This window comes from Peromyscus leucopus, chromosome 1, assembly GCF_004664715.2.
Source record: "Peromyscus leucopus breed LL Stock chromosome 1, UCI_PerLeu_2.1, whole genome shotgun sequence".
Taxonomy (NCBI): domain Eukaryota; kingdom Metazoa; phylum Chordata; class Mammalia; order Rodentia; family Cricetidae; genus Peromyscus; species Peromyscus leucopus.
The window spans coordinates 56,785,831-56,797,973 of record NC_051063.1 but is presented as its reverse complement, the minus strand read 5'-3'; the positions used below and the strand labels follow the sequence as shown (position 1 = coordinate 56,797,973).

The 12,143-nt window shown below is 53.3% G+C and overlaps 1 protein-coding gene across 1 annotated transcript; it reads right to left on the bottom strand.

Moving 5' to 3' along the window:
- Positions 1–3,086: 3,086 nt before the first annotated feature.
- Positions 3,087–11,916, bottom strand: Sart1 (spliceosome associated factor 1, recruiter of U4/U6.U5 tri-snRNP). Its single transcript, XM_028892823.2, is given in 21 exon segments — positions 3,087–3,164; positions 3,251–3,372; positions 3,468–3,557; positions 4,247–4,272; positions 4,275–4,381; positions 4,489–4,579; positions 5,006–5,093; positions 5,311–5,421; positions 5,539–5,712; positions 6,074–6,216; positions 6,300–6,433; positions 6,516–6,640; positions 7,024–7,230; positions 7,342–7,484; positions 7,569–7,668; positions 7,778–7,855; positions 8,028–8,133; positions 8,240–8,366; positions 8,892–8,947; positions 9,297–9,354; positions 11,518–11,916. Coding segments are annotated over 21 exon segments (2,418 nt in total). The 5' UTR covers positions 11,831–11,916; the 3' UTR covers positions 3,087–3,145.
- Positions 11,917–12,143: the final 227 nt, after the last annotated feature.

Genomic DNA, 12,143 nt, shown 5'->3' with positions numbered 1-12,143 from the left:
TGGGGCAGAAGCAGGCAGATCTGAGTTCCAGGCCAGCCTAGTCTACAAAGTGAGTTCTAATACAGCCAAGGTTATGTAGAGACCCTGTATCAAAAAGTTTTTTGTTTTTTTCCTTTTTTTTAAAATTATTATTTTATTTTACAATACTATTCAGTTCTACATTTTAATATGTTAGATTATGTGTGGTGGTAGTGGTGGGGTTATGTGCATATTATGCAGGTGCCCACTGAAGCCAGAGGCATTGTATCCCCTGCAGCTATAATTCTAGGCAGTTGTGAGCTGCCATGTGAGGGCTAGGAAGCAAACCTGGGTCGTCCTCTAGAGCAGTATGTGCTCTTAACTGCTGAGCCATCTCTCCAGCCCCCTTTTATTTTTCAATTGTTCTTTTCCCCATACAATTCCTATATTCCTCTATCGGCCTCTTTATTGGTATTTGTGTGTATCCAGGTGGGTTTGTGTGGAAGTATGTGAATATGAAGGCAATGCATTGGAGACAGAGGGATCCTCTAGGTGTTTGGTCACAGCAAAAAAAGTAATTAACATAGACTGTTCACCAGTTCTAATAAAGAAAAACATCTGGGAAATCCTTTCATAAATGCCTTCAGTGGGGTTCTATAAAATATCTGCCTTGTTCTCACTGGATAAATGATGTTCCAGTGACCATGCACCAGAAACTTTTGTTCTCCACTCAGACTGGACCTCAGCAGTGTACTCTAGAAATCCTGTAAGAGAAGTGTTCTCTTGTGTGCTGACAGCTCCAACTGCAGGCCCCCAACTCCTGGGATATAGTACAAGCAGTCTTTGGTGACTCTTCAGTGAACACTGTGGAAGCTACAAGCAGGGGGTCACAATAAGCATATCCACCCAGCAAGGCAGCTTTGTGCTGGTTGCAGAACCCAAAGTCTTCTTGCTCTTACAATAAAGAACAGCCAAGCCACCTCAGGCCATTCAAAATCTGTGTGGCCTAGTATCAACAGTGGCAGTTCCCACAAAGTATTGCTGCCAACCTTCCAGAGGTGGGGTCATTAGGAATGCAAAAAAAGCACCACCTGCCTTGGTGAGTGGGCAGGAACATCTGTGGGGAAACTTGCTTACAGGACATGGAAGCACCCTTGGAACAGACAGGGAGGGAAAAGGAAACTCTACAGTTCTCTTCAAAAGGGTGTTGTGGAATGCAGCAAACTTGGGGCTTTAAGGGGTTTGGCTCAGGGTCAAAGGGTCAGCTTCCTTTGGTGTATTGGACAGCAATCTAGACATCTTGATCAGTGCCAGGTCCTAAGTCAAGGCACAGAAAGTAAGAAATGGAGCCCCTACAACTTTGAGGAAGAGGAAATGTGTTCACTGAGGCGGGGGCGGCAGCCCTCCCTCCATGTTTAAAAGCTAGAGATGCATCAGGGTACATGTGGAATGGGGCAGGAGCAGGCATGGTCTCTTCAGTTTAAATGTGCCCATACCGAGAAGCAAGGGACTTAAGGAACCATCTGTGGCTATGCGTGTCCCCACTAAAACCTTGTTCCACACTCCTGTCCTTTCAGTGGCCCTCTGTAGAGTATGTGAAGGCCATAGACCTCAGAACTACCTCTGAAGGGGTCCAGTCTCTGCTCCTGGTTTTCATTTATGCTGGGGTAACTCATAAGAGATCCCAGGTAATGTCACATTCATCTATTGGCATGTACTATAGTAAATCTCTGCGACAGATGGGCCAAAGCTGAGGGCAGAGCACCAGGCTGGAAGATGACCTCTGGGCTTAAAGGATGTTTTGGGGACCTCAGCAGGATATAGGCACGGCCTGAAGGGACAAGGGCTCCAGAGCAAGAGGCAAAGGCACAACTGGCACTGGACTTGTGTCCTGTGGCCTGGGGTTTCCTTCACCATACCCTGAGGCTAAGATGTACCTATGAAATCTGGATGGGGACACCCCTGCCTTCTCCATGAGATAACTATGTTGGGAGAGGCCTAGAGGTAATAAATGATTTCTCAATGAAGCCTGAGCAGGAGTCAGACATCATGCCTTCCCCTTGCAACTCAGAACCCAAGATTCAGTAACTTAAGCTAAGTCACACAGCAGTAAACTATGAAACTCAAAAGCCAAAGCCAGTCCCTTGATGTTAGTGACCACCCCGGTCAGGCCAGGGGCTCACTGGCCCTTAGAACAATGTTCCACGTACCAGGGTAAGTTGTTAGCCTTACCTACCTGCTGCACAGCAAAGCTGGGATCTGTCTGCACTGGAGCTCAGGTCTCCAGTGTATTTGGTAGCCCCTAGGCCTTCCTATCCCTAAGATGTGACAGCAACAGCAACCTAATTTTCTGAAAATAAAAGTGTAATAAGCTTTGCTCAATAGCCACAGACAGCCAACACTAAAATGCTACAAACACCTCAGACCAAGAGAAACGTTCCAGCTCCCCCCACTCTCCCACCCCCACCCCAGATCCACTGGCACCTTCCTGAGAAAACAGTCAAGAGAACACAGATGAGAACCAGAGGTCAAAGTAGACTGACCTGACCTCTTGCTTGGGAAACTACCACCCAGTATCATTTAGAAGCAACTGGGTTTCTCGTCTGTTGCTTACATGTTAAAGTTCATTTTTTTTCTAGTGATTTGTTACATTCCTCAGTGACCCGTGTGGGATGATCTGCAGTATGTGACAACAGGGCACCCATCTTCTGACTCAAAGTAGCCACTTGTGGCCATCCATAGAAGGGGGAGGGTATCTCACAAGTCTAAGTGCAGCTAAGGTGGCCAGGGACCACATACCATTAGGTGGAGGGGCGGGGCTTCTGTTCCAGCTGAGTCAGCTCCTACAGAGGAATGTCCTTTAAGGGCATGGGCTGGTTTCCCCCTCGTCACCTCTGTTCACCTACCAGATTTCAAATCACACAGGCTCAAGGATCAGCCCCATCTTGCTCCTGTATAATCAGTGAATGTGAATGGGTTCACTGAAGCCTCAAGTAGGAAGCAGGCACTCTGACTGCTCACATGGCAATTCTGAGGCTGGAAGAGGTTCAATAACTTGCCAGGTCATGGAACTGAGGCCCAGCCTGCCTTGCTTCCTAGGTCTGATCTTAGACAGCATGACCAGGAAGGAAAAAATAAGGAGGGGACTTTATTTAACATATCTGGGAGGGCAGGGAGGAAGGTGGCTTCATTTGGTGATGGTGTTCCTGCAGGGAGAAGAGAGCAAAGAGGGGTGTGAGGTGGAGGGGGGGTGGAGTGCTCCTCCCCAGCCCCAGCCCGGCCTCCTACTCACGCGTTCATGCTCTTGCCGCTGCCACTGAGCACGATGTATGGTGTCTTTTGGGCCTTCTGCTTCTCCTGGAGCAATGCCACAGTGCCCAGGGGTGTATCACTGGAGCTCATCTTCTTCAGGAGCTGTGGGGCCAGAGTAGGTCAGCACAGGGGAGCAGGCCCAGTATATCATCCCACAGCACCCAAAAATACAGAACCCCCCACCTCCGGAGACCCACCGCCTCCTCATCCAGCTTCTTCATCCGCCGCTCAGTCTTCATCTTGCCTGAACCCTTCCCATGAAAGCGGTGGGACAGCTGTCGGAAGGCCTGGGATACAGAACGTGAGCATGGAGCATGAGAATGGCCAGGCCAGGCCAAACCAGAGCCACACGCATCCACTGGGAGCCTCGCAACTGTGACTGGCAGTGCTGATTCTCCCAACCCAGGATTAGGCTCCACAGGGATAGGAAGAGAAGAGGGGGCTGGAGAGATGGCTCAGAGGTTAAGAACACTGGTTGTTCTTCCAGAGGTCCTGAGTTCAATTCCCAGCAACCACATGGTGGCTCACAACCATCGGCATGTAATAAAATCTGATGCCCTTTTCCAGCACATAGGTATACATGCGGAGCACTCATACATAAAATGTAAATAAAATTTAAAAGAAGAAGGGCAGAGGATGGGACACGGACCCAGACTTGGGAACCATATATGGGTTGTGTGCAACCTGAGTGCTAGGAATCCACATGAGCCCTGCTTTTTGGAGCTGGCTCCCCTCAGGCTGGGCCTCAGGTACGGCGGGCAGCACGGTGTTAGGCCTTCCTGACAGCCTGTGGAGATGGCTGTGCTGTGCCCACCACCGTCAGCAATAGAGGCAGGGTTCTGTCACCTCACAAGGCCCCGCTGGTAGGCAGTAAGGCCCGTGTAGTGCTGTTCTGCCTTGCTGGGGGGAGGGGGTCTGGCTGCATCCTGACTTAGTCATCCTTGACCTGGCCCCATCTTCACAGCACGTTGCTCACCTCCTTGGGCGTCAGTTTCCTGCCGTCTCGTCCACATACTCAATCTTCACATCAGGCTTGTAGCCGTCCTTCTCCTTGAAGTCCTGGGTGAAGCCCCTGTACTCCTCCCGCCGGCTGTACTTATCATCGACGGCCCTAGATCAAGGCAGAGGGCTCAATGTGAGCTGCCTGCTGTCTACTGCTTCATGTTCCCAGGCCTGGTCACACGTGCCCCTGCTTCCTGCCCTCACTGCCAGACTCACATCTTGTCCTCGATGCAGTACACAGCTGAGGGAAGAGACTTATTGGGAGCCTTCACCCGGGCGACCTTTTGTACTGTGGTCTCCAGCAGTCCTGAGGACAGAGACGTTGTGATACCCAGGGGTTATCTTCTTTGCCTCAGGCAGACAGCCCAAGACAGTCCGAGGAGAGTAGGCGGGGCCCCAGCTTCATGAGGGCTAAGGGTCCCTCAGAGCCCTGCTCAGATGTAAACATGCCATGTCTGGTTTACAGACCAAGAAAACAGACACGAGAGACGGGCACCTCCCCAAGGGGACAGCACAGCTGGGATCTGGACCCCAGGGTTATTTGTTTAGCTCAGCACACTTCTTCAAGGACTCAGAGCCCTGAGGGCACAGAAGAGGAACAGGTGCTCCTCCTGAGTCTGAGAGGAGGAAGAGGCAGCATTGCAGGGCCAAGGACGCCATGCTGTACCCAGTCACCTACCAGCCCTCCCCTGCTACAGCACCCAGACTGCCAAGGCTCCCAGCCTGGCCCCACCTTTGTTCTGACACAGGAGCAGGGCAGCAGCCAGCCCTCTGTTCACGATGGGCTCCTCATCCAGGATGGTGGTAGAGGAAGCAGAGAACTAGAGGGGGAAATGTGGGGTGGAGGAAGAAGGAAGCGTGAGCAGGTTACCCCATCTCTTCTACCCAGTGGCCATCCCCATCAGGTGCCAGGCTAGACCAGTTTAACTGACTCTCCAGCTGGCTCGTGGAGGTTTAGTGCCCCTCCCACGTGGGTGGAGGCTCTGGGACACTGGACAACTAGCTTGGGTCCCCAGCCCACAACCCATCAGTGCTCACATCCTGTTGCTGCTTCTCCTCATCCAGGTTGACGGTGCTCCAGCCAAGGTTCTCTTCCCCATCTGATTCAGAACCACCATTGGCCGAACGCTCTTCATCCCTTTCAAAGTCCTGGGACCAGAAGTCAGGGTCAGGATGGGCAGCCCCAGCCCTCCCCTGAGACCTTTGAGCATTGAACCAGAAGGTACCACTCTAAAGATAGCAGGCCAGGGGAACAGTGGGACCCACCATGAGCTCCTCCTGCTCCTCCCGGTTGCCAGCCAATCCATAGGTGGGGATCTCCCCCAGCGTGCGGCAGAATTCGGAAGTGGCATTGAACACGATGGCCCCTTTCCGCTCAGGGTCCTCTTCCTCCTCCCAGCCACGCTGGCGAGACTCCAGCTTCTTTACAATCTCCACCACCTAGGGGAGGGAGTGGCTGTGGGCAGACCCCAAGTTTCTGGGGTGATACCACAAAGACTCAAGAACCCACAGATCCTCCCTGGTGGCAATAAACAAGCTATTCCTACAACCCACAATGGATCTTCCAACTGTGTCCCCTCTAATCTCTGTAGGTTCACTCTGTCCAAACCCACCAATGGCTCCCTACTAGCCATGGAATCAGTACCACATTGGAGTTACCAATGAAATCCAGAAATCTGGTCCTAACCAAATGTAAACACAGGAGACTCCTAAGGGATGTGAGTGCTGCCTGTAATGACAGGTTCCCAAGCTCACGGGGACAGGTCCCAAAAAACACGTCAACTTGCATGCCCAGCCTCACCTTCTCGCCGCTGTCTCGAAGCTGCTGGAGTTGCTGCAGCTGCCGCAGACGGCGCCCCTTCTCCAGTTGCTTCTGCAGCTCCAGCTCTGCTTCATCTTCTTCCAGCACCTCTGGGGACCCTGAGGGAAGGGCTCCTCCATCCTCTGGTGGAAACATGGAGGACACCTGCTCACTCAACCTCCTTGGCCCACAGGCCCACCCCGCTCCCCGTGAGCCAACCCCGAACCTTCGTCACTGATATCCATGTTCTCTACTCGAGTATCATCTGATGGTGGGGGCTGAGCCACAGGGTCCTTCTCCTCATCCTCCAGGGCCTCCTCCTCCACCTCAGGAACTCGACGCCGACCCCGGCCCCGAAGCCTAGGAGAATGGCATACCTTCAGTGAATGGTGTTCCTTTAGGCTGGCGCAACCCTCATACCCACCAATGTGTTCAAGCACACCTGGATCCGAAGTCCCCATCCTGAGTCTGGTCCCCAAGAGGCAGCAAGTCATCTGCCCGCATGACCACCTCCTTCTCCTTCTTTCGGATTTTCTTCACCCTCCGCTTGGTCTTTTTGAAGGTCACCTTCAGAGAGGAGCACAGAGGAGTGGGATGGGGCACGCAGGCCCCCAACTCCCAGACCACAACTACCTCCATGTTCCTATTATTCCTCACAGCAAGCCTCCGAAGGTGGCTGCTAGAATCATCGTTCCACATGGGTGCCCCAGGCTGTTAAGTGACTCACCCAAGGAACAAGCTGCTTTGGGGACAGAACTGGAACATAAACACAGGCCCATCTGTTCAATGGTCCCTGTTCATTAACACTAGCACTTCCTTGGGCTGCCATTTACAGCTCACCCAGGAACAAGTGTACTATGCCAACACTCAGCTTCCCTCCCAAGCTCACGTGGGCAGCTTGTGACCAGAGGAGGCACAACTGTCCTAGCACAAGGCAAAGAGAGGCTCACCATCTCTTCAGGACTTAGGTACTCAGAGGCAAGCCGGGGCCCTACAGAGCTCAGAGACTGAGCCTGCAGCCGTAGCTTGGCCCGGATCTCTTCTAGCTCGCGCTCCCTCAGTCCATCAGCCATGCCACCTTGCTCCAAACGGAAGGAATGTGGTCGCTCGCCCTCCAGCTCCTCATCATATTTGGCCAGGATAGAGCGGGGTTTTTGCTGCAAGACAAGAGGGTGGCTGGGACCTAGGCCAACTCTTGGGAAGCCATGGAACTGTAGATTTCTTAGCACCACACACCACCTGCCCCAGCAGCCGCCCCACAAGCAAACCTGTGCCAAATCATCAACACTCTCATCTTCCGCATAGGGCAGGTAGTCCGGCTTCTTCTTCCGAAGCTCCACATTCTTGTCCGCCCGCTCCTTGTCCACCATGTTCACATTCACCAGCACATCCTCCCCCTCCTGTAGTACTCCTGCAACAGAGCAGAGACGGGACAGCTCCCACCCGCCCAGCTCACCAGTGTCCTCACCCCACAGGAGTAACCAGCTCAGCTCACCTTTGTCCTTGAGGGTGAGAACCACAGTCTCCCCTTCTCGAAAGGAATCGATGGCATGTTCCACAGTGAGGCCTTGCAAGTCCCGGGCACTATAGAGGTCCTATAGGCAAAAAATCCACCAAGTCAGAAGCCAGAACACACCCAACCCTGGGATGCCCACATCAAGGCCACAGTGTCCACCCGATCGTCTCTGGATGCTGCAGCTTCACCTGTCGCCTCTGCTCAAACTCCTCCTCCACCAGAGTGCTGACGCCAAACTCTTGGTCCATCTCCTCTAGTAGCTTGGCCTATGGGGAAAGGAAGGGTGACCAGTGACCTTATCCTCAGTGACCAAAACCACCCAAGACTCTACCAAGTAGCTATGCAAAAGGACAGGCTTTTGCAGCGGAACTGTGGAGAACCCAAAGGCCCCCGAGCACAGGGCACCGCGGCAACTGCCCACACGCCAGGTGTCCTCACCCGCTTCTCTGCCAGGTCCTTCTCTTTCTGCAGCTGCCGGCTCCTCTCAATCCAGGCTGCAGTGTCATCCAGCCACGGGTCGTCCTCTCCCAAAGTCTTGATTTTCCTGAGGAGGGAGGACACTCAGGAGGAGCCCAGATGTGCTCGCCCGGCCTGACCCAGGGCAAGGAAACAATGAAGAGCGTCTCCCTGATTGGCCAAAAAACCCTCACCCCAATTTTTGGTTCAGCAAACGCTTTTCCTTGGCCGCTGCCAGCTTCTCCCGTAGTTCTTCACGCTGTCGCAAGGCCATGGGGTTGATGACATCAGCTGCCACGGGCTCCTCCTTGGTGCCCGCCTCTGGAAGGGGGGCCCAGACGTAAGGCTATGCTTGCCCATGGCTGGTGGGGAGAGGAGGGAGCCACTCACCCTGCCCCTTCCAGCCCAGGGGCCAGAAGGGGCCGGAGAGGGGGAAGAACTTTCATCTCCCTATTCCTACCTCACCCTAGCCCCCCACTTTTGTCCCTCCACGTGGTATGGCGGGAACCCGCCCTCTATGCCTCCCAAAGCTTCTCAAGTCATGTGGGGTTTTTTGTCAGTTTGTTTTTTGGTGTGCATGGGTTTTTTGTTTGTTTGTTTTTTGCATGTTTGTTTTAAAAAAAGAAAGCAACAGCCTACAGCACTGTGCATATCCCTTAGCCTGTCTAAAGCCAGGGTGAAGGTGCCGAGGCCACACAGGAAAAGCCCATCTCAGATCCCCACTAAGACACAAAGAAGAGTCTTGGCCCTTTGAGAAAACACACATCAGGCTACTAAATGGAGTTGTCTCTGCTAGCTAACCCCACTGTCTTCCCACTTACGTGCCCAGCCCAGCCTCACACTCACCTTTCTTGACAGCATTGACCTCCAAGGGTTTCAGCCCCAACTTTGCGCGGAGTTTACTGAAGACAAGGGATAGAAGTATTAGGGTTTACCTAAGAAATGGGGTAACAGGGCATTTATAGATCGGCAGGAGGGAGACAAGCTGAGAACGAGTGGTCCTAAGGGCCACACGCACAGGCCTGATGCCAGCAGCCCAGGGCATGAAGACACCGGCTTCTAGATCAGGGAATGCCTAGCAAGGGAAGTCCATCCTTCATCCCGGGTCTCAATTTCCTCCACTGTAGCTCCCTTGGCTGGCTGGCCATTCCAACTCTAATTGGTCCATTTAGAGGGGAAAGTTTCTGTGGGTGACAGCCCCAGGTGCAACCAGTCTCAGAGGAAAAATAGGACAGCATAAGGGCTACTCACTTGGTCTCCTCGATGCTGAGTGATGAGGCATCTCCAGAGCTGGTTTTGGAGCTGGCAGCTAGAACAATAAGAAGCATGGCTTAGGGGACCAAGAAGCAACACTGTGGGCTCCAGCTGCAAGGTGGAAGACAAGGGCCCCTCACCAGCACTTGGGCAAGTGACACCCGAAAACAGCAGCCTTCTTTCCCCTCCCCCAGCTCCCCAGCAGCTGCTACCCAGGCCCTTGGCTGTCAACGCTGCCTCTTTCAATACCCTTCTTTCTGACCCAAGCAATTCCTCTTCTGCATCCCTCACTGGGCCATTCCAAATCTCACACCCCACCTTCAGCCTCCACTGTCCCTTCTGCTAGTCCTCAGACAGTTCTATCAAAGATCAAACATCGCCTCCTCCATGAAGCCCTGGTCAATTACTGACCAGAATTAAAACTAACTGCACAGCACGGTTTGTCATCCCTGGTACTTTCTGCTCACAGCAGTGTGTGCAGTCAAGGAACACTTACTAGTGTGTGTTCCATGCCAGATGTCGTGAACGTAAGTAAATACGCACTCTGGACCTGCTCTACCCCCCAAACAGGAGAGAACTTCAACAAACACCATACAGAGGAAGACACCACCAGGACACCCAAGTCGCCCTGACACACACTACACACAGCTCATCTTCTGTTCTTTAAACCCAACAGGTCCCTTCCTCCTCCACCTAGGCTCTGGACCCCATTTTCTAAATGAACTCTGAAGCCCAAGTCTCCCTTTTTCCAATTAGCAGATTATTTTCAAAAAGTTTCAATTTGAGGGCTGGAGAGATGTCTCAGTGGATAAGAGCACTTGCTGTTCTTATAGAGGACCCAGGTTTGGTTCCCACAATCTATATGGCAGCTCACAACCATCTAACTCAGTTCCAGAGGACCCAATGGCCTCTTCTGACCTCCAGAGGCACCAGGCATGCTCAAGGTGTATATTTACACATGAAGGTAAAACACTCCACTACATACACTAAAAACAATCCTTTGTTTAAAAGTTCTGGGTTTTGCTGGGCGGTGGTGGCGCACTCCTTTAATCCCAGCACTCAGGAGGCAGAGGCAGGCGGATCTCTGTGAGTTCGAGGCCAGCCTGGTCTACAAAGTGAGTTCCAGGAAAGGCACAAAGCTACATAGAGAAACCCTGTCTCGAAAAAAAAAGTTCTGGTTTTTCCTTGATGCCCTGTGGTATGTGACACTGTTAATTACTCCATCTTCTCAGCAATTATCTCTTTGCACAGATCCTATGACCCAACTGTGGTTTTCCCGCCTTTTGTCTACTCTATTTTTTGAGGATGTTCCTCTGCCCACAACTGAGCTACTGGTATTCCTCAAGCTCTACTTCTGACCCTAGTTCTCACTCCACACATTCTAGGACACTTCTTCGGTTTCCTGAATACACACTAGCCCCAATCACTCTATTCCACTTAAACTGTAGGTTTTCCCACGCACACAAACCACAAAGCTCTCCCAAACTGTGATTCTCCCTTGCCTCCAATGTGCTAATCTTCTTAGTGCAATTTCAACAGAGGAACACCATTTCACCGGGCCGATAAGGCCAAAACTCAAGGAGTCATTCCCTATTCCTCATCCCTCCCATCCTCAGCCCAGGCACTCAATTTTGTTCATTCCACTTCCTAAACACCCATTCAATCATGTCCATTTCTCTCCACCCCATTGCACGGAGAAATATGCATACTATCAGTCCTCGCCTGGTTGGGTTGACCTCTCTCCCGATCTCTGGGTCTCTAGTCCTATTTTTGACGAGCTCTCAACCCAGTGACCTTCTTAAAATAAGAAGTAAATCAACGCGCTTCCCTACTCAAATCCTTGGTTCCCTACCACCTTCATTATAAAGCCCAAATTTCTCAGCAGGGCTTACAGCACAGGGGCCTTGGTGTTCAGACCCGAGCGAATGTCACCGCTGCACGACGCTACCACGAGCCCAAGACGACTCGCCCAATGTCAGATTTCTCTCGTCGCTGTCGGTGCACGCTCGGAACTCCCTCAGTCACCCACCCACCGCTTTTACTGGGAAGGGCCAGACGGAAACAGCTGACCCCAGACTTCATGAAGCTGAACGTGGGGAGTCCGTCCTCAATCCCCAACAGCCGGAGGAGATCTTTAGCACAGGCGGCAAGAGGCCCCCGAGGTCACTCTGCACCCTCCGCCCCGCGCCCCCAAGACCCTGCCCCGCCCCGCCCTCACCGGCCTCGTAGCCGTCATCGCGCTTCTCCCTCTTCACGCGCCGCTCCGAGGGCTCCGCTTGACTGCGTTCGCGGCCGTGGGCCCCGCCGCGGGCCTCGGCTTCGGCCCCGCGCCTCCCGCTCCCGCGATCGGCCCCGCGCTCGCGGCTCCGCTTCCGTCGTTCGCCGCCGCCGCTCCCGCCGCCGCTGCTCCGGTGTTTGTGCTTCTTGTGCTCTCGGTGCCGCGGCGGCTGCTCGGTGGCGCCCCCGGTACCGGCCGCCGCCGTCGTCCCGGCCGCCTCCTTCTCGCCGCGGTGCTTCTTTGACGACCCCATGGTTAGTGCGTCCGTCCGGAGCCGGGCCGCCACCCGAGCCCAGACGACGCAAAATGGGAACGCTTCCGGGTCGCGCGACCGCCGCGGTCCTGTTGCCGGAAACTAAGAGCGGCTGTTTCCGGGGCCTGCCTGGGAACCTCCAGAGGCTCATGGGAGAGACTGAGACTGGGCGTTCCCGGCGGCTCTGCGCATGTGCGCCTGCAGAGGCTGCGGAGTCCACATGATCTCCCTCGGTCGGACGGCGGTTCTCGGGCTGTAAGAACTTTGGAATCTTTTTTTTTTTTTTTTTTTTTTTTTTTTTTTTTTTTTTTTT